Source organism: Schistocerca nitens, chromosome 8 (genome assembly GCF_023898315.1).
Source record: "Schistocerca nitens isolate TAMUIC-IGC-003100 chromosome 8, iqSchNite1.1, whole genome shotgun sequence".
In the NCBI taxonomy this organism is placed as follows: domain Eukaryota; kingdom Metazoa; phylum Arthropoda; class Insecta; order Orthoptera; family Acrididae; genus Schistocerca; species Schistocerca nitens.
The window spans coordinates 29505703-29528741 of NC_064621.1; the positions used below are offsets into that span (position 1 = coordinate 29505703).

A 23039-nucleotide genomic window follows, 5' to 3' on the forward strand; every position below is an offset into this window, starting at 1 on the left:
TTCCTGAACAGACCTCGTATGCGTTCTAAACATTTAATAATTATTTAATTATAGTGTAATCCAGGCTGAAACTTTAATGTAGAACTGTGATTGGTAGATGCTTTTGCCTAGATTTAGTGCTTACAAGGGAACCTCCCCATCGCACCCCCTAAGATTTAGTTATAAGTTGGCACAGTGGATAGGCCTTGAAAAACTGAACACAGATCAATCGAGAAAACAGGAAGAAGTTGTGTGGAACAATGAAAAAATAAGCAAAATATACTAACTGAGTAGTCCATGTGCAAGATAGGCAACATCAAGGGTGGCGCGATCTCAGGAGCGCAGTGGTCCCGTGGTTAGTGTGAGCAGCTGCGGAACGAGAGGTCCTTGGTTCAAGTCCTGCCTCCAGTGAAAAGTTTAATATTTTATTTCCAGTTTATGTGACAAACTCTTATGTTTTCATCACTTTTTTGGGAGTGTTTATCACATCCACAAGAAAACCTTAATCGGGCAAGGTAGAAGAATCTTTTTACCCATTTGCCAAGTGTACAAGTTAGGTGGGTCGACAACATATTCCTGTCATGTGACGCACATGCCGTCACCAGTGTCGTATAGAATATATCAGACGTGTTTTCCTGTGGAGGAATCGGTTGACCTATGACCCTGCGATCAAATGTTTTCGGTTCCCATTGGAGACGCACGTCCTCTCGTCTACTAATCGCACAGTTTTGCGGTGCGGTCGCAAAACACAGACACTAAACTTATTACAGTGAACAGAGATTTCAATGAACGAACGGACAGATCACAACTTTGCGAAAATAAGAAATTAAAATTTTAGCTCGAGGGCAGACTTGAACCGCTGACCTTTCGTTCCAGAGCTGCCCACGCTAACCACGCAACCACGGTGCTCTTGAACTCAGACTATCCTAGATGTTGCCTATCTTGCAAATAGACAACTCAGTTTGTATATTTTGCTTATTTTTTCATAGTTCCATACAACTTCTTCCTGTTTTCTTGATTGATTTGTGTTCAGTTTTTCAAGGCCTATCCACTGTGCCAACTTATAACTAAATCTGAGGGGGGTGCGATGGGGAGGTTCCCTTGTTAGTATTGACGACTTGGACTGTATTTTAGAATGATTAATTACAGAAAATTTAATACGCTGAGATTATCTCGTGAAGCCTTGAGTGAAGTCTCACAGAGTGTGAGTGAAAACTTTGGTTACTGCAATGTCTGAGAGTTCAAATTTTTCAGCCATAAGTAGAACATCAGTTGTGGCAGTGTAGTGAAACATTTCTGTTTATTCGTTGATGCAGGTAGGAATGATTATATTTTCTTGTAGGTGCATTGCAAGGTACTGATCTTGCTTTGGCACCTCACTCTTCAGATAACACTACAGGTGTACAACATATTTCCAATCTGTTTAGGTTTTGAGAAAGTTTTGTGGGTGAATTTTGTCTCTGTTTGAAAAATACTTTGCTGATCTGAGTTGGAATATGCAGTCTAATGTTTTTGATTCAAAATATTACTTAAAGATTATGCATTGGATGTGTTTGTATTTCATCCTGTTTTGTTTGATAAACCGTATATGGAAATGGATATTTTGTACTATTTGGGTTGTTATGCTTCCTAACTGTAGGTTAGCTACATTTGAAAAATTTAATACTGTTTTGGAATGAAGTGTAAATATTAATGTTTGAGATTTGAAAATGTTGTGAAAAATTGATTTCACTAAATGCATTTAGGAGTTTCTGTGCTGTCTAGTTAAACAGAAAAATTTATATCTGATTATGAAGCTATTTTGGGAATGGCACACCAATTTTGTAAAAATTTTTATCTGTTTGGAAATGTTACCAGAAGAATAGCTCAAGCTTGTTACACATTGTCAGGAGTTTACAGTTAGTATTTAAGTTGTTCTGAGAAGTTTAAACATAGTTAAGGACATTGAACTGGAAATTTAAAGCAGAAATTTTATGTTGACTAAAAATTTATTTGTGTATTATCCTAATAACATTTTTCTTCAAAAATGTTGTCAAAGAACGGATAGTGTGTTTTCGACGACACATGTAAGAAAATTTTTGAAAAAAAGAAATCGTGTGGTACATGTATTGATGGTGAAAGTATATTATTTTATCCAGATGACTTGGAATTGTTACGGCTCACATCTGCATCATTCAACTATTACAATAACACTTCTTACTTACTACTGTTCTTACATAAAATCAAAGAGTTTTTGATTTTTTGGTGACAGTTCATGATTACTTAGATAGTCTTTCTGCCCCTCACAAAACTAAGAGTTTTCTGCAGTAACTCCAGTACCTGGCTGTTTACTGGCACACCTCAATATAAAGGATTATCACTTGGTGAACGAAGTCTTTTCAGTGACATATTTGAAGTATCAGAACCTTCTAAACCACAGCAAAATGATTCACAGTGAAAAGCAAGCATGCAGTAGAAACCATACACAATGCATATTGTTTATGTTCACATAAAACATAGCCAACAATGTGGGAGCTTCATCATCATGGGACATCACGATTACTGTGTTGATTGATTCACCATCCCAAGCCTAGTGCCTTGTACCTCTTGCTCTTCACTTAAACTGTTATGCTGCAGATTAGAAATGTATATGTCAAGTTTAAAGATTCAATGGCTTGGGTATACATTAAAGAGCCGCACACTTCCTTCACCATCTTTCCACAGTTCCTGTCCCATTACTTCCAGACTACTTGTTGGTCACTATGGATGTGAAGTCTTTATACACCAAGATCTTCCATGCTCATGGCCATGCTGCCACAGAAGACTACCTTTCTAAACATCCTCCTGACAAAGCTCACCTCCCCTTTCCCAATCCTCCAAGTCAACCACTTCCTGCCCCACTATTATTTCATTTTCAAAGGCTAAATCTACAAACAAGTCTTCAATACTGCCATGGGTACATCTTTGGTACTGCCATGGGTACTCACATGGTGCAATAATCTCAATACCTACTTCCAAGTCCACTTCACCTTATCCTCCTCAAATCAACGAGCCACCTTTTGGATATCTATCTCCATGTCTCAGACGGGTTTATAAATACACCTATTCATATCAAGTGCACCTATCATCAACACTACCTCCACTCTGGCACCTGTCAGCTATTCCACATCAAAAAGTCTTATCCTTACAGCCTCGCCAACCCACTAGCACTGCATCTGCAGTGGAAAGCAGGAGTTTCTGAAATATACTGATAACCTTACCACAGTATTTACTGACATACAGTACCATCCCTAAACTGATCCCCCATGCCACATCCTCCTCTGACTCCAATACCCTGGTAACCAGTCACCAACCAGAACTCCTCTGATCACACAGTATCATCCTGTCCTTGACAATTTCAACTACTACTTTCCCAGGGCGGCGACTACCTCTCATCGCACCCCGAGATGATTGATATCCTGTGCATCCCAACATAAATGACTTCAACAGCTGCTTCACTATGCGAGCCATTTGGATACTCCCTTCCAGCACTAGTTTCTCTGAACAACACAGATGGGAGTTTCCACTCCAGCATATCATGCACTAACAATTCCCCTTGCCTAACTCCCGACTAATCTGTTTACCATTGCCTCAACTTATCTTTTCCCTTCCCTCTTTCATCCACACCATTCTTTCCCCATTCAGGTTGTGTACTGCCTTCTCTACCACCCCCCCCCCCCCCCCCCATGTGGTCTCTCTCTCTCTCTCTCTCTGTGTGTGTCCGCCCCGATAGCTGAGTGGTCAGTGTGACGGACTGCCTTACTTCAGGCCCGGGTTCGATTCCCGGCTGGGTCAGGGATTTTCTCCACTGAGGGACTGGGTGTTGTGTTGTCTTCATCATCATTTCATCCCCATCTGGTGCGCAGGTCGCCCAATGTGGTGTCGAATGTAACCTTTCCCCATCTTCACCTACTGAGACAACTGTTCCCAATAACTGATAATCAATAGTTTCATCCCATGTGCGGGGGCCGAGTGAGAGTGGGGGGGAGTGGGGGGGAGAGTGGGTGGAGTGGGGGCAGAGGGGCAGAGGGGCAGAGGGGCAGAGGGGCAGAGGGGCAGAGGGGCAGAGGGGCAGAGGGGCAGAGGGGCAGAGGGGCAGAGGGGCAGAGGGGCAGAGGGGCAGAGGGGCAGAGGGGCAGAGGGGGAGAGGGGGAGAGGGGGAGAGGGGGAGAGGGGGAGAGGGGGAGAGGGGGAGAGGGGGAGAGGGGGAGAGGGGGAGAGGGGGAGAGGGGGAGAGGGGGAGAGGGGGAGAGGGGGAGAGGGGGAGAGGGGGAGAGGGGGAGAGGGGGAGAGGGGGAGAGGGGGAGTCTTTCCGCTCCCGGGATTGGAATGACTCCTTACCCTCTCCCTTAAAACCCACATCCTTTCGTCTTTCCCTCTCCTTCCCTCTTTCCTGATGAGGCAACAGTTTGTTGCGAAAGCTTGAATTTTGTGTGTATGTTTGTGTTCGTTTGTGTGTCTGTCGACCTGCCAGCACTTTCATTTGGTAAGTCACATCATCTTTGTTTTTAGATATAAAATATGGACATGTGCGCACAGCTGTGTATCAAGAGGGAGCTTGGGGGTCACGTGATCAACAACGGGCAGATGACGTCAACCATCAAAACTTTCTTCCTGAGAAACTATGACAGTGACACGATGAGGCGGGATGTGATGGCCAATGTGGATGTAGCCATTTGAAATGCATTGCAGAATGTTTTGACGGGATGGGGCATGACGACCAGTGTGAATTGGCCTTTATTGTTCAAAAATTAAGTTTTCTCAGGAATACCTCCAGCAATGAGAACACTTTGTATACAGTTTTCATAAATTTCTGAGTTATGCTTCTCTGTTTTCCTACTTCAAGACATATGGTGAAAAAGTTTAAAGAAATATGATCAGAGACTTCATCTAATATGTGATACTCAGGGCAACACATCTCACTTTTTTATTCCAATAATCTTCAGAAGTGACATTACACACAACTTTTTTTCTTTGTCTGTAACCATCAATAAACTTAAGTGTGCTTCCTTTCAAGTTAACAGACATTACTGCACATAAATCGCTTTACAGCTTAACCTCAGCACACTACACAATCAAAACTTATGGACGCCAGCTGCCTGTCATCTGATAAAAAGCGCATAAGCTGTAAAAATTCCCACTGAATGTGGGTAGCAATGTGCACAGCCTCGCTTTCCAGGAAATTATGCATGCACAAATGGACATATGTAGTTGTGCTATTACAAATTTATGTGCATTCACAAAGTTGAACACAAAAAAGTCATCGTGTGGACACACCGCAATACCCTCGTTCACAAAACTGGTGATTGTACACTGAAGAGCCAAAGAAACTGGTACACCTGCCTAATATCGTGTAGGGCCCCCGTGAGCATGCATAAGTACCTCAATATGACGGGGCATGGACTCAACTCAATGTGTGAAGTGCTGGAGGGAATTGACACCATAAATCCCGCAGGGTTATTGATAAATTTGAAAGAGTACAAGGGGGTGGAGATCTCTTCTGAACAGTACATTGCAAGGCATCCCACATATGCTCAATGATGTTCATGTCTGAGGAGTTTTGTGGACAGTGGAAGTGTTACCCCTGGAACCACTCTGTAGCAGTCCTGGACGTGTGAAGTGTCACATTGTCGTGGTGGGACTGTCATTCGGAATGCACAATGTACATGAATGGATGCAGGTGATCAGACAGGCTGCTTATGTACTAGTTACCTAACAGAGTCATATCTAGATGTAGCAGGGGTCTCATATCACTCCAACTGCACATGCCCCATACCATTAAAAAGCCTCCAACAGGCTTCAGCAGTCTCCTGCTGACATGCAGGGTACATGGATTTCCATACCCATACACGTCCATCCACTCAATACTTGTTAGATCAGGCAACTTGTTTTCAGTCAACAGTCCAATGTCAGTGTCGAAGGACCCAGGCGACGCATAAAGCTTTGTGTTGTGCAGTCATCAAGGGTACACAAGTGGACCTTCGGCTCCGAAAGCCTGTATTGATGATGATCCGTTGAATGGTTCAGAATTGAAATCTGCAGCAATTTGCGGAAGGGTTGCACTTCTGTCCTCTTCAGTTGTCATAGGTAACATTCTTGCAGAATCTTTTTCCGGCTGCAAACTTTGATTTATGGTTTAGGCTTAACTAAGTGGCTTCAACAAATTTGTGACATTGAACTGCATCAGTTACCAATGACTGTGTGTGAAATATACTGGAAAAAATAGCCTTATCCTTTGACGACTCTTGAGAAACAGAACGTAATACATTCATAATATTAAAGGCTATCAGGAAAAAACTGGGGGAGTATTTCTCTTGCAGCGTTTCAGTGAATAGTAAATCACAGTATATCATCAGAATATGGTAATTAATTAGTGTCAGTCCCAGAGATTTCAAAAACATTTGTAGATACTTGTAACATCTCTTAGACTGTCAAATTCCTGGTTGTAAATTTGATGTTACTACCAAGTTTGGTTTCTCTTCCCTACTACCAGCTTCACATAATTATTCTTTGATGATTTTAGTTGAATACACACTGTGCTTCATAAGTTAGGAAAAACAAAAGGATGAGTACAAAGTGGAAAAATTTTGAAAGAAATAACAAAAACATAGGTGAATAAAATATCATGCTCGACGTGCAACACAACATACTGTATGAGTTACAGGAATTTCTGTCTCATTCCGCAAATAACATTACATTACAGATTCTGAAGTGATTTTCACTATTCTGTGAAATGAAAGTTTCAGATTTCTCATTCGTGTACCCCATGAACCATGGACCTTGCCGTTGGTGGGGAGGCTTGCGTGCCTCAGCGATAAAGATGGCCATACTGTAGGTGCAACCACAACGGAGGGGTATCTGTTGAGAGGCCAGACAAACATGTGGTTCCTGAAGAGGGGCAGCAGCCTTTTCAGTAGTTGCAGGGGCAACAGTCTGGATGATTGACTGATCTGGCCTTGTAACATTAACCAAAACGGCCTTGCTGTGCTGGTACTGCGAACGGCTGAAAGCAAGGGGAAACTACAGCCGTAATTTTTCCCAAGGACATGCAGGAGAGTCTGATGCTCACACTTTTTCTTTGCCTCTTGATATATCAATCTGCCTAGAGTCTTATATCCCTCTTTTTTTCTCTCTCTCTCTTTCTGAAAGACAATGCAGTCTTGTGAGGAGGGAGAATGGTGTTCTCCACAGTTGAGATGCTGATTGCGGAGGGGGGGGGGGGGGGGCAAGGGGGGGAGGACAGAGGAGTACAATGAATGTTCGTGTGTAATAGTTGTCCACACACCCTACAGATTGGGCTGACGTAACTATGTGAAGACATGTGGCCGAATTGTGAATTGCCTGAATTTCATATATTTGGAGCACTGCATGTGGGGCTGAGGGCTGTGGGGGGACGATGACAACATATGGTTTCACATCACATCAGAATACCGTCACTTTGCCTTTTTCAGGTAATGTGTCGGCTTCAAAGGCCAAGATGAAGGTCCCGGTAGCAACCCCATCGTCCTTTAGCCCCCTATGGAGAAAGGGTGTTTCAACTGCAATTAACTTATTTCCATTGTTTAAGTGTTGTTATTTATCATTATAGGAAGTTACAGCAGTTCAAATGCAACAGGCTCTCAACATATTCATTTCTAATGGAACATCAAAATGTAGTGTACATTTTAGAAACTCTATAGCTTTTGATTGGATGAAGATCAAGTGGCAAAAGTGTATATCAAACTGAAGCAAATTTAATACTCTACAACTTAGCCTATGATAATTTTTTTTGACAAACAATTGTAGGAAACACTAGAAGCAAATGCCTGACAAAATGCATGAGGTAAGAATGATTTTTTTGAAAGTCATTTGTTTTCGATAATGTATATGTTGAACACTGTTGGGAATTCGACAAGTATCTACAAAGAAAGTTTTACAGGAAGTTTTAAAGGCTTTCATTTTTATTTGGAACATTTTTTTCTAAAGTGTACCGTTTCTGAGGGATACGCACAAAACCAAACATGTTGGACTTTTCCATATCCCCCCCCACCACTATCCCTCACTTCCCAGGTGGGTATGTTTATCTACTAACTATTCCCAACAAAGACAAAATTTCTCCCATATTCCATGCATTCTACAATGCATTCACTGACTGAACTAAGACTTGCAAAGGACTGCTGGTGCTCACCAGTCCCCAGCTCACGAGATCCAAGTTCACCACACCCATCGCCACGTCCCTGAGGTGCTCCCATTTGATATGACCTGGAAGACACAAGAGGCTTACCAAATGCTACATATCCCCTCCTCCCACAGGTGATCATAGTGCTTGTAGTAAAAGAAAATTTTCAGGTAACTGCATCTTACCTTAACAATCAAAGGCATGTTGGAAGAATTGTGGGATTAAGAGGTATGTTTTATAGGCTTTCCTGCTGATGATATGGGTGATGCAACGGAGAAGAAAATCAATGCACAGCATTTTATGTATGTTCATGGAGAAAATGTGTGCTCTACTGTGTTGTTCTGTGGTTACTTTTGTTTTGTTCATCACAAGAATTTGTAACTGTGGTGGTAATAAATATGCTATGAGTTAAATGTGAACCTTTTTCCCCACAGAATTAAATGTGAAAATAAATACTCTTTTCTTCTCACTGTTTCCGTTGATTCTTTCCATTTTGCACCTGTTGTTGTTGTTGTTCTGGTCTTCAGTCCTGAGACTGGTTTGATGCGGCACTCCATGCTACTCTATCCTGTGCAAGGTTCTTCATCTCCCAGTACCTGCTGCAGCCTACATCCTTCTGAATCTGCTTAGTGTATTCATCTCTTGGTCTCCCTCTACGATTTTTACCCTCCACGCTGCCCTCCAGTACTAAATTGGTGATCCCTTGATGCCTCAGAACATGTCCTACCAACCGATCCCTTCTTCTAATCAAGTTGTGCCACAAACTCCTCTTCTCCCCAATTCTGTTCAGTACTTCCTCATTAGTTATGTGATCTACCCATCTAATCTTCAACATTCTTCTGTAGCACCACATTTCAAAAGCTTCTATTCTCTTCTTGTCTAAACTATTTATTGTCCATGTTTCACTTCCATACATGGCTACACTCCATACAAATACTTTCAGAAACGACTTCCTGACACTTAAATCAATACTCGACGTTAACAAATTTCTCTTCCTCAGAAACGCTTTCCTTGCCATTGCCAGTCTACATTTAATATACTCTCTGCTTCAACTATCATCAGTTATTTTGCTCCCCAAATAGCAAAACTCCTTTACTACTTTAAGTGTCTCATTTCCTAATATAATACCCTCAACATTACCCAACTTAAGTTGACTACATTCCATTATCCTCATTATGCTTTTGTTGCTTATACGCTCCTTTCAAGACACTATCCATTCCGTTCAACTGCTCTTCCAAGTCCTTTGCTGTCTCTGACAGAATTACAATGTCATAGGTGAACCTCAAACTTTTTACTTCTTCTCCATGGATTTTAAGACCTATCCCAAACTTTTCTTTTGTTTCATTTACTGCTTGCTCAATATACAGATTGAATAGCATCGGAGAGAGGCCACAGCCCTGTCTCACTCCCTTCCCAACCACTGCTTCCCTTTCATGTCCCTCGACTCATATAACTGCCATCTGCTTTCCGTACAAATTGTAAATAGCCTTTCGCTTCCTGTATTTTACCCCTGCCACCTTCAGAATTTGAAAGAGAGTATTCCAGTCAACATTGTCAAAAGCTTTCTCTAAGTTTACAAATGCTAGAAACGTAGGTTTGCCTTTCCTTAATCTTTCTTCTAAGATAAGTCGTAGGGTCAGTATTGCCCCACGTGTTCCAACAATTCTACGGAATCCAAACTGATCTTCCCCGAGGTCCCCTTCTACCAGTTTTTCCATTCGTCTGTAAAGAATTCGCGTTAGTATTTTGCAGCTGTGACTTATTAAACTGATAGTTCGGTAATTTTCACACCTGTCAACACCTGCTTTCTTTGGGATTGGAATTATTATATTCTTCTGGAAGTCTGAGGGTATTTCGCCTGTCTCATACATCTTGCTCACCAGATGGTAGAGTTTTGTCAGGACTGGCTCTCCCAAGGCCGTCACTAGTTCTAATAGAATGTTGTCTACTCCCGGGCCTTGTTTCGACTCAGGTCTTTCACTGCTCTGTCAAACTCTTCACGCAGTATCATATCTCCCATTTTATCTTCATCTACCTCCTCTTACATTTCCATAATATTGTCCTCAAGACCGTCGCCCCTGTATAGACCTCTATATACTCCTTCCACCTTTCTGCTTTCCCTTCTTGGCTTGGAACTGGGTTTCCATCTGAGCTCTTGATATTCATGCAAGTGGTTCTCTTTTATCCAAAGGTCTCTCCTGTAGGCAGTATCTATCTTACCCCTCGTGAGATAAGCCTCTACATCCTTACATTTGTCCTCTAGCCAGCCCTGCTTAGCCATTTTGCACTTCCTGTCGATCTCATTTTTGAGACGTTTGTATTCCTTTCTGCCTGCTTCATTTACTGCATTTTTATATTTTCTCCTTTCATCAATTAAATTCAGTATCTCTTCTGTTTCCCACGAATTTCTACTAGCCCTCGTCTTTTTACCTACTTGATCCTCTTGTGCCTTCACTATTTCATTCCTCAAAGCTACCCATTCTTCTTCTACTGTATTTCTTTCCCCCATTCCTGTCAATTGTACCCTTGTGCTCTCCCTGTACCTCTGTACCTCTGGTTCTTTCAGTTTATCCAGGCCCCACCTCATTAAATTTCCATCTTTTTGCAGTTTCTTCAGTTTTAATCTACAGTTCATAACCAATAGATTGTGGTCAGAGTCCACATCTGCCCCTGGAAATGTCTTACAATTTAAAATCTGGTTCCTAAATATCTGTCTTACCATTATATAATCTATCTGAAACCTTCTAGTATCTCCAGGGTTCTTCCATGTATACAACCTACTTTCATGTTTCTTGAACGAAGTGTTAGCTATGATTAAGTTATGCTCTGTGCACAATTCTACCAGGTGGCTTCCTCTTTCATTTCTTAGCCCCAATCCATATTCACCTACTACGTTTCCTTCTCTTCCTTTTTCCTACTGTCGAATTCCAGTCACCCATGACTATTAAATTTTCATTTCCCTTCGCTACCTAAATTCAATAAAAATTTCACGCACCCACTCTTTCTATAGCTCCACAGCATCTAGAACAATGATGGCTCTGCATCATGCAACTTCATGAATGTAATTCTCACCCACTCTAGCACATTCACCAAGTTTCCTGGCTTCACCTACTGCTATCCCTCTAATCTTTTATGGGTGTAAAAAGGAGAGTCATTATCTAGAAAAATGAGGAAGCAAATGAGGTTGATGAATACTAAATAGGTACATGTATCTGAGAGCTGAGAAAGGTTGCACAAAGACAAATTCAAAACTAATGTTTTGTGGAGAGAACTGAATATTATTAATATATAAGATAGGATCATCAACAACAACAAAATAAAATTTTAAACAAATTAAAAAATTGTGCCTCTTGTACCTGAACAGAAAGCAAGAAGGAAGAATACCAAAAGAAGTTTTGTTATGTTGACTCAACGGTAAAATACACATAAGAAGATCAAGGAAACATTAATAACAGCTTCCACTGTGACCCGAATACAGTCCTCCTTGAGGAGAAGGAGAGCAGCTCTCAAATTTCTTCTCCTCTCTACTTGTGATTAACACACAGGATTGATTTCTAGTGTGCTCTTGTTTGGTTGGAAGTTAATGCCATTTACTGATTCACCCATTTTACCATTTTACTAGAAGGTTGGGATCTTGATTTAGAAGCTGCCATTTCAAATCTCATGTGAAACTAGGGAGTTATCTGTTGACCTAGAGGGAGCCTGGCATATCTATAGGCTGTACAGAAAGAGAAGACCATTGCTGGTTAGAACGGCAGCATCACAGTTGTTTCACGCAACTCCTGGGACAATTTACATAACAATATTTTCTTTACATTTTTATGGCAACGCAGCACTATTGCCACAGTTGTAGGCAACTATGGCATCCAGAATATTGGTGACAATCTTTTGCACCTTGTGCTTGAAAGTTAGAAATAACATTGTCAATTCTCAGGGCTCTTCTTTCACTATGCAGAGTAAAGATGCGGGTAAAGCAGCTGCACTACAGCAGGTGCTCCAGAGACTGCCTGCCATCAACTGTTTTGTCTCAAATAGCTATCTACCTCTCAAGCATGAGGCTCACCTCCTGCTTAAGAAGTTTTTTTTGTACAGGTCTCCAAATAATCCGCATGGTTAAGCGAAGATCCAAGCTCCACTGTTGAACAGATTGGTGGTCACTGAATCACACCAATGGTATACAATAATAGAGGACTAGCTGCACTAAACACCCCCGCCCAGGTCATGAAGTCCAAGTTCTCCAAACGCAAGTTCACATGGGGAGGGCAACAACTGTGGGCTAGAGATTTTTGTGAAATTTCAGACAGATGTTCTTCAATGGGGGAGGGGGTTACAATTTACAAAATAATTTGCAATTCATGATGATGAAGGATTATATAAGTCATATGACTTACCTTGTACAGAGACACTATTCTGCACATTTTATCTCAAACATATGCAGCACAGAATGTGTCATGATAAAGATACTTCAGCAATTCCCAGTCCCTTGCAATGTAAGGATTAAAACTTTTAGGGGGACCGCCACTCATCATTTTAAAAGATTATTTCATTAAAGAAGAGCACTCTCCTGACAACAACCAGGTCTTACACAGAGTGTATATACTATTTACCATTTATATAGTAAATGACATAGAGACTTTGGATAATGCAGCCAAAGTCTTGTTATTCACACATGATAAAAGTGTGATGACAAGTGCTCCAAAGTAATTCTCCTACAAAACTACTGAAAAACAGGGAATGAAATGAATGGTCACATCGTCTAAGTCATAGATAAAGGAGATGGAAAACATTCGTTCATTAGTAAGATACTGGAAACATACAATCAGCCCACAAAGAAGGCTGCTTACAAAACGCTCATGCCACATAAACTAGGATACTGCTGAAATATGTGGGACCAAGACCGAATAGGGTTCACAGGGTACATTGAATGTATACAAAGAAGGGCAGGACGACTGGTTGAAGGTTTGTTTGACCCACAGGAGAGGATCAAAGAAATGCTGCCAGACACCTGAAGATGGGTTGCAACAGTCCTACGTATGTCTATCACAATGTTTCAAGAGCCATCATTAAGTAGGATTTTAGGAATACTGTACAATCCCTTACAAATCATTCCTGTAGTATCGCTGAAGAGAAGATTAAACTGAGTATTGTGTGCAGGGAGGCATTTAAGCAATCATTCTTCTCACTCTTCATATACAAATGGAATCCATGTAATTCATGCTGATTTGCACAGTACAGTGGTAGGCAGATATACTATATTCAATAAGATTTTCAGACAAATACTGACTATCACAATTACAACATCCGAAACAGCACACCCTTCTTATGGAATGAGTAAAATTACTCAAACACATAGGCATGCAAACCACACCGATGTTTAGCTTTACAATGCACTGCCAGCCTACACCAGCAAGTAAGAGTGCAAAGATAAAATTTTTAAACAAATTAGAAAAGATTCTCCTCAGTTATGGTTTAATTCTCCAAGTGATTACATTGACCCCATATCAGTTTGATGCATTGCCTTACATTAATCTAAAACTGAAAATTGTGTGCCCTCTACCTTTTAATTGAATTAATTTTTTTAAAAAATCATATACAATCCTGTGCTATTTACCACTGTTTAATATACTGTCCTACATTTTACATGTGTCCTATGTAATCAATGGTTGTTTGATGTAAAGCATTTATTGCTTAGGATGTACAAAGTACAGACAGTTATGAATAACAGACTACGAGTTTATGAGCATAGAACAGCACTATCTTTATTGGTTGTTTTCCTTTTTCAGAAGAATGATGTACAAATTTGCCATTAATTAAAGCAACTCTTTTAGAATGACACAGTGTGAGAGGCCAAGTGACACTAAGACTACAACAACCATCTAATAAAAGTCAACTTAATATTGAAGTATGAGGACAATAACATTCCAAGACAGTAATACATTCGGTGAAAGAAGTTATGCAGTGATGAAATGTTGTTGTTGTGGTCTTCAGTCCTGAGACTGGTTTGATGCAGCTCTCCATGCTACTCTATCCTGTGCAAGCTTCTTCATCTCCCAGTACCTACTGCAACCCACATCCTTCTGAATCTGAGTGATGAAATATAGCACCTGAATCAATAGTTCACAAAAGATCTAAACAGAAAGAAATTAGCAAAATATGCCTAATAGAGGTGTAACAAGATCTCATGGTCAGGAAAGGTAAATATAAGTGCAACAATAGCACTACAGCATCAGATGAGAGACAGTAGTTCCACTAATCATGATCTGCTCGGGAAACAAAGTTGTAGTAAGTGCAATTAATATTGAAATATCCAATAAAAGAGGCATGTTACTATTAGGCTATTTCAACTTGCCTCGAACTCATTAGGAGAATATGTAAAGCACGTAAACAAGTGTTGTCCTCGATGCATTTATAATTAACACAATTCCATATATGTCACTGTTATCTACTTCGATTTGTAGCAAAGTCTGTCGAAATTACGACGAGGGTCTCTGTCTCACTAATTGCAACGTAAAATGACCAGAACGAAAATCTTACGGGGGTAATTTTTCCATCAACTTATTCTATTAGACTGAAAATTTAACTAACCGGCAGTTCAACGCGATCACTGTGTAAAGTAAGATTAGCATTTAATGTTTAGTACCTTTTGCTGTAGCATTTGTGAATCCCCATGTATTTATCACAATTGGCAGCTTGTTAACTGGATCTATTCTTGTGATTGTATTTACGGCGAAGCACGTTGCGGCGAAAACCGGGAGTAAGAAAAATATAACCGGAGACATCCTTCTTGCTTTCACTATAAGATGTGACGGTAATCTCTGTTGCAGCGCATCTGTCATACAGTCACATGATTATTTAGGGAGCAAGATAACGTTCCTTTGCACTTTACACGCAATGACCTATCAATACTTCAACCAAGAATATGTAACCAGCTGTCTGTGTTTGAACTTATTTCCTATTCGTCTGAATGTTTATATACCATGCACTGTACTTAACAAACAGCTGACTACCGCTCTGATAAGGCGGTCAGCTTTATTAAGATAATAAACGATACGTGTTGTTATGTGCTTAATGTTGGACCTGCTGCACTTGTTACACATATTTTTTATTGGGCACAGTGATTTTCTCAAGTAATGCAGCACCCAAACTGATTTACAGTTAAGTTTGTTACACGACTCACAGTCCCTTCTCGTCAGCGCCTGTGTACAGACGCTTGTGTGGACAAAATTCAGGATGTCGTAGATGGCGTTTCAGAAGTTACGATAAAACATGGCAGAATTGGGCGAAAGTCCAACATAGTACGCTACAATGTGATTACTGTAGTGCCCATAATGGTAAGCTAATATAATCTATTGCTGTTATTTCGGGTTTTTAAAATTATGGTTTGCCTTCAAGGAACACGTCGTGTTACAATCGTGGACCTTATTGAGGAACGTGTATGCTTTACACCTGTCATTTATCTGTCAGCAAAACAATAATATGTTTAATTGTTTTACATTTTGTTGTATAGGGTGCAAACATTTCGCAGCTAGAACGAGATATTGGATCAGATCAGTTCCCACCGAATGAACACTACTTCGGATTGGTTAATGTGAGTACCATCATACCGATTTCTGACGTTGATCATTCTTGGCTTGACACTGATGTATGAGGAATGAACGTCTGTTTTGTCTCATTGTTAGGTGTGTTAGTCATATTGATAGAATAAACACGGTATTCAGCTCGTTAATCTGAGCTGCATGAGCATGTTTACATTAACCTCCAAAGTTGTTGTCGCAGTTTATCGATTACGTCATTACTTGCGCATACAACAATTTTTTCCTCAGATTGATGTAATCTCTGCCGACCCTTTTTTTTTTTTTCTTTTTTGCGCATTCAAAAAGATTGTTCTGTCAAGAGCATGTAGATGACGTGAAAAGCAAATATTAATTATATTTCGATGAGAAATTTTTCTCTTAGCTGATAGTTTTTTTGCAACACAACGCTTTAGCTTACATTTGTCGGTAACTGAACACTTAAGTTCATTTGGCTCAGGTTAACAGTGTAAGATAATATACAGAACCTGTAACTGACTCCCCATTTAAATTGGGAAGATGACAATTCTCAATTTGTTGGTGTCAAATGTGGCAGCTATTCCATTTATCCATGAATAAAAACTTTGCACTTTCATTTCAAATTAAAATTGAATGGATTGTATATGCTCCTTAAAGATATGTTAACCACCCATTGTATATGTGTATTACTTGAAAATGGCTCACTCTTTCTAGAAATCTAGTATTTCGTTATGTAAATGTGGAGGTGGACACATTACTTTGCCTCTTAAGCCCATCTGCAGTGGATGCACTAGTATTTCTCATGTGTCGGCCAATTTGTTGTGTCTGATACATCACTGTGTGTAATGACCACAATGACACTCTTCTTAAGACGGTGAACTCTTATTCCAGTTCATTGATAGGATACTGCTTAAAAATCACCTGAGTGTCCCATCTTAGAATGTTGCTGAAGTGTGTGGGACCCATACCAATTAGATCTAACAGGCTACATTGAGTATATATGAAGACGAGTGGGATGAATGCTGTAAGTTTGTTTGAACCAGGGGAGAGTGTCACAGAAATGTTGAACATGAACTAGCTGTTGTTCTGACATATACCAGTTATCTTGCAAAAGCCTGCTTACAAATTTTGAGAACCATTATTAAGTGAATAATTTAGAGATATTTTGCAGTCCCATAACTATCTCTCATGTAGAGACTGTGCTGACAATATTAGACTCATTAAGCACACACAGCGCATTTACACAGCTGTTCTTTCTGCACTCCATACATGGTAGTATGAAGGAAGAAGCCCTAACATGGTACCATGTAAAATACCTCTGCCATGCACTTCACAGTGGTTTAAAGAGTGTATGTTCTGATGTATATGTAGAACAGGACTTCAAATCCAAGTTTAGGCACCCAGGATAAGGTTTCCGTGAATAACTTGAATGCTGTACTTCTTTCTTAAACAAGACTATAGCTGCATTCCTCTGCCCTCCTAATGCAGTCTGAACACATGCTTCATTCCAATGACATCAGTACAATGTAGAACTTGATTCTCCTGCCCTTTTGTTATGTAAATTTCATTTCACTTTCTTGAGCTCTTTAAGAAATGTCTCCTTATCAAGTAGGATTTTAGGCCATAGCAGTTATTAAACATAGGCACAGAATCATGTGATTCCACCCATTTACTTTGACCTGTGACTTCATCAGTATGGCAGAAACAGCCGGTTCCAGTGTATACAATATGTCAACAATGATGTCACTCTATACACATGCCAACAAACATGAACAAAAATAAAAATGACACAATGTCTTACTCTGAAAATAAAAAATCAGGCAACCATGGAAAAGTGGAACTTTAGGATGGGAGAAAGCTAAATAAACAATAATAAAAAAGCGCTGCACCATTTGAAAACAAACAATATCCAGAAACAATTAAAATTATAACTTTCCACTACACCAACAAAACCACACACCTACAACTCTGAAAAGTGGAGGCAAATTCCCAAATGTCTCGTATTCACTGCATGAACTGACCTACCGTAAATATCTAACAGACAAAACATCACAATTACTACAGGATAAAACCAAGACAAAAATTACTTACCAATAAAAGCCTCCAGCAATACCGCCTAGGTTGGCCAGCATGCACATGACGCAACCCCCCCTCCCCCCCCCCCCCACAAACACTCTCTCTCTCTCTCTCTCTCTCTCCAAAATTAAATAGATCTCCTAAAACACCCACATATTAACTTAATAAAAAAGTTAAGACTTGTTTCTGTTCTGCACAACAAACACCAAATTACTCAGGTTAAAAAAAAAAAAAAAAAAAAAAAAAACTTAGTAACTCCACTCAAAATCACGTTAGCAAGATGACAACCCAAACTCGAATGACTCCAGTACCACACGTTAAACTCGGCACGTCCACATCCCCCACCAGACGCCCACCATCAAATACAACACGACATTTACGAACACAACCAACTCAAAAACATTGCACTGTAGTGACGTCCTGCACAACAACAACACCATTATGTCACAGGTCAAAGACAATGGGTGTAATGGCACGCTTCCGTTGACCCTATACGTGGATAAAATATTACTAAGCATTCATTTTCCATAACAGTCAGGGTAAGACTTGCAGAAAACACCTTTTTGTATTGTCATCCAATATCCAGTACTCCCATTGTGCAACCATTAACAACTGTTCAATCCATTAACAATATGATGTTCATAATAAGATGTTGATACCACGTAACCTGGAACATCATATACAATTTCAGAAACATACCATTGTTTACTTGAGTATCCAGTTATCACTCTGTCCTGCAAAGCTGTGGTAGATAATGTAAGAAGCTCATCCATGCACTGTTCATTCTGTTTTAATCAGTTTGCTCAAGATAGACTTTCCTTTTCAATATTCTATTTCATTTATTGTATGACGTTTGTTAAATTTCTCTCTGTGTGTATACTTGGTTGTAAATTGCAAAAATAGGGTACCCACATATGTCTGTTACTTGTTGTCTTAATTTGTCATTGATTGGCCTTTACCTTCTAGAAAGATTATACTTTTTTTTCTCCAAATTACAGCTGTAGCATATGTTTCAATATCTGAAATTGTCATATTATACCTTGTGAGAATGTTTTGAAGTTTATGTGAGCCTTCTTGGTTTTCAGCTATTTGCGTTAATTCACCTTCATTAATGTCATTCATTTGACTGTTTGAGAAACTAACTTATTCAGTTTTGCCTAGTTACAAACTCTTGCACCCTGTACACCAGTGTCTTATATTAAGAATGACTATCACAATCTTCCTCAGGTTAACTTTCCTTGTAATGTTCCTTCTAGAACATCTACAAGAAACTGAGTGTGTTGGATTATGTGAGTAATCCAATTGTGTCTTCTTCTGTCTATTGTTCTCCTAAACAACCTTTGCCAGTGCTTTGCTTGACTTCCTGTTTGGTGGCTTTATCTGTCCATGTCTTTGGTACCATACCTCAAATGCTCAGAGATTTCATTTCATTTTTGTGTATTTCCTATGTTTCACGGCTGTAACATGTTACACTCCAAATGCAGCTCTTAATTGACTTTTTCCTCATGTGCTTCTCTTTCTTTGTTGTATGTCGTCTTCACTTTTTCCATCTTGAGTAATCTTACTTCTGAAATATGTATACGATCTTATTTGTTCTTATTTTATTTCCTCTGGTTTTAATTTCTACTGTTTCCTTGGAGTACATGAATAGTTGCGTAGTTCTGAATTAATTTGTTTTGTACTCATCCCTCGGTACTATGTCCCTAACTTTTAAAATTCTTTGGAGATTTCTTTCATCTGGAGCTATCATAAACATATCTGCAAACCTAAGTATCTGTATTTGTTCATCATTTACTCTGATACCTGTACAGTATTCTTTGTACCATTTATTGCATATTCTATGTAGATGTTGAATAAGCATGGTGACATATTATATCTTATTCTTTTGTTTTCTGTAGTTTAATCAGTTCTAGAGTTGTAATTAATTGGTTCCAGTTGACGTTGTTGAAAACTGTCACGAAATCTATGAGAGCTATGGTATGTGATCAGTTGCAAATACCGGTAATAATGTTCATAGCTATGTTTTTGTTAATTTATAAATCAAATGGATGCATTACTTTCCTATATTATTTAGTCCAAATAAACAATGAATGATAGTGGCGATAAACTACATTATTGTCTAAGTCTATGAAAATTTATTTGCTTTCTGTGTATTTTATATAATCTAATTTTGATGTATGCAGGTTGGGGTGAGTTGAGCCTTCTTGATTCATAATATGATGTTGTAGTGTGTGATGTGCAACTGGAGATTGTCAGCATTCTGTTCTCTGCTCATTTTGCTTGTATATTGTATGAAGTGCTGATGCCAAAGAATGAGAATATGCGATCTTAGTTGTGGTGAAATACTGATCTGAGCATAGCCCAAGGTCTAGAGTAGTTTGAAGGGTGACTTATAGTGAGTTGATGAAGTGCATTTAACATGAGCACCAAGTGTCAGTCTTGCCACTGAAGTTGATAGTTTTGTACAAAAGTTGTGAATCCAAGTGCAATTGTGTGCTTTTTTTCCTCTCCCGTGTGAAACGTATCATTTTGAAGAGTCATATTTCCATAATGTTGCCACAATTGTAGCAACTAGCTGCACCTGATATAAAGTGCCTGTAAATACACACCATCTGAGGGTGAGCCTACAGGGGCTCAAAAACCTGAAAAATAGTCATTGTAACAATGTTATTGAGCAACTAGTGACAGTATCAATACAAAGCATCCTCTGTAAGAAACTTTCCAGTGTCCTCGTTTCCAAGCATAAAACCTTCTTTCACATTTCTTAAACGTAATGTTAACTTATGAAAAGAACAGATTGGTACTCTTTGTATAGCAGAAATGCTGAATTGCTGATTGGCACAACAAAAAGACTGTTAAAGAAGTAAGCTTTTGGCCAAAAAAGCCTAGTCCGAATTGGACAACACACGTGTGTTTCTCTGGCTGCTGAGGCTAGCAGCCAGAGAAAGTCATCATGTGTGTGACATGCATTTGCACACGAATTTGTGTGTGTGGGGGGGGGGGGGGGCAGGAGGGGGGGGTTGTCTGATTCGGATGTACACCATTTTGGTCAAAAGCTTACTTGTTTACCAGACGTTTCGTTGCGCCTATCTGTGACTCGACATCTCTGTTGTAGGATAAGTAGCAATCTGTCCTTTTTTATAATATTGTCATCCTGAATTTTCCATTGTTTAATTTACTTACTTATCCAGTGGTCACTGGCCCTGTATACCATCCACTGCATTGACAGTAGATTTCCATTTTAATCAGTCTGGTGCTATGTCCTCTCAGTTGACAGCATTCATACCTTCAGCATCTTTCTTACGCATCTTCCCATATGTATCTTGATCTGCCCATGGTTCATATAGCTCTGATGTGGACAACGGAAGCTTCGTAGGAAGTTGGGTCTCTGACATAAGGATTATGTGACCTGTCCATTGGGGTCATTGACTCTTTTGATGATGTAAAACATAGGGCTGGTTCATGATCATTTTTGTGGAATTTGAAATGCCTTTATACTTGAACAACTCTGAAGGTTTATTAGTCTCCTAAGGCCAGCAGAAATACTTTCACTTAACGTTAATGGATATTTGATTAGAACTTCCCTGGTACTTGAACACCATTTAAGATCTATGGGTTCATCAGCTGTGAAGTGTTCATATGCATATTTAGTTCAATTTACTTGCATATGTTTTGCTTTTTATGAGTGGTATCCTGCTATATTTCCTATTATGGTTTTTTTTTTTCCATATATATTCTTATATATTTCATTCCAATCCCGGGAGTGGAAAGACTTACCTTGGGGGAAAAAAGGACAGGTATACACTCTCTCTCTCGCGCGCAGCGCGCGCGCGCGCGCGCACACACACACACACACACACACACACACACACACACACACACAAACGTGATTGTTGGGTTCAAATTAGTGATATCAATATAATAGAGGGAAACATTCCACGTGGGAAAAATATATCTTGAACAAAGATGATGTGACTTACCGAACGAAAGCGCTGGCAGGTCGATAGACACACAAACAAACACAAACACACACACAAAATTCAAGCTTTCGCAACCAACGGTTGTTTCATCAGGAAAGAGGGAAGGAGAGGGAAAGACGAAAGGATGTAGGTTTTAAGGGAGAGGGTAAGGAGTCATTCCAATCCCGGGAGCGGAAAGACTTACCTTAGGGGGAAAAAAGGACAGGTCTGCTTGTCTCTGTATATGTGTGGATATATATGTGTGTGTGTGCGAGTGTATACCTGTCCTTTTTTCCCCCTAAGGTAAGTCTTTCCGCTCCCGGGATTGGAATGACTCCTTACCCTCTCCCTTAAAACCCACATCCTTTCGTCTTTCCCTCTCCTTCCCTCTTTCCTGATGAGGCAACAGTTTGTTGCGAAAGCTTGAATTTTGTGTGTATGTTTGTGTTTGTTTGTGTGTCTATCGACCTGCCAGCACTTTCGTTCGGTAAGTCACATCATCTGTGTTTTTAGATATATTTTTCCCACATGGAATGTTTCCCTCTATTATATTCAATCATTAATTTGAACCCAACAATTACGTTTGTTATTGTCACTGTTGGATTTCGAAATCTTTCCTGTCATCTTATTTTCTCTTTCTTTTTTTGCAAGTAGTTTCACTTTGTATTCACCTTCTCCTCTTTACCGAATCTACCATACAATTTTATCCCGCCTATATATACTCAATAATACGTAACCCACTTCCAAACCATAACCAAAAGAATTTTTTTTTCCGCTTTCACAATACTGCTGCTACAAAATCCACCATTTCCAGTTCACAAACAGTTCATTTCAGCTATTAAACAGTCATTTCGGCCAGTTCCAATAACTTTCGCTTTTTTTCCATTTCCGTTTTTCCCACGTCACTGATCTTTTTCAGCCGCTTCCCACAGGTTTTATCGTCATTATTTTTTCGTCAGACAATTGTTAGCCTCATTTTCACAATCTGCCACCACAAAACCATTACATTTACACGCAGTTTTTTCTAAATTTTCCCGAATTGCTCCATCCTTTAACGTGTTTTGGTGGCAACACAACCACATAACCTTTGTGCACATCGTTGTCTACCAACCCAAGTTCACCACAGGATCAACATAGCCCACCTATAACCAACACCTTTTCGCCTTTTTTCACATCAGATCTCCAGTTGCTTTCTAGTTCACCTTATCTTTCGCCATATATTTTTATTTTCATTTTCATTTCGGGAAAATGTCTGCTTGTGTCTGTGTATGTGCGGATGGATATGTGTGTATGTGTGAG

The 23039-nt window shown here is 39.7% G+C and overlaps 2 protein-coding genes across 3 annotated transcripts in view; one reads left to right on the forward strand and one right to left on the reverse strand.

The window, feature by feature from the left end:
* Positions 1-15142, reverse strand: part of LOC126198657 (N(4)-(Beta-N-acetylglucosaminyl)-L-asparaginase-like) — a 133356-nt gene extending 118214 nt beyond the window's left edge. The window contains exon 1 of the mRNA XM_049935131.1: positions 14796-15142. Within this exon, the coding sequence (XP_049791088.1) occupies positions 14796-14991 (196 nt within the window). The 5' untranslated portion in view covers positions 14992-15142. The remainder of the gene's footprint in view (positions 1-14795) is intronic.
* A 180-nt stretch (positions 15143-15322) lies between these two features.
* Positions 15323-23039, forward strand: part of LOC126198658 (ubiquitin carboxyl-terminal hydrolase 46) — a 100046-nt gene continuing 92329 nt past the window's right edge. The window contains exons 1-2 of one of the 2 annotated variants that reach the window (XM_049935133.1): positions 15323-15486; positions 15663-15743. In XM_049935133.1, coding sequence (XP_049791090.1) covers positions 15484-15486; positions 15663-15743 — 84 coding nt within the window. In that variant the 5' untranslated portion in view covers positions 15323-15483. The remainder of the gene's footprint in view (positions 15487-15662; positions 15744-23039) is intronic. The other variant, XM_049935132.1, reaches the window with a different exon arrangement.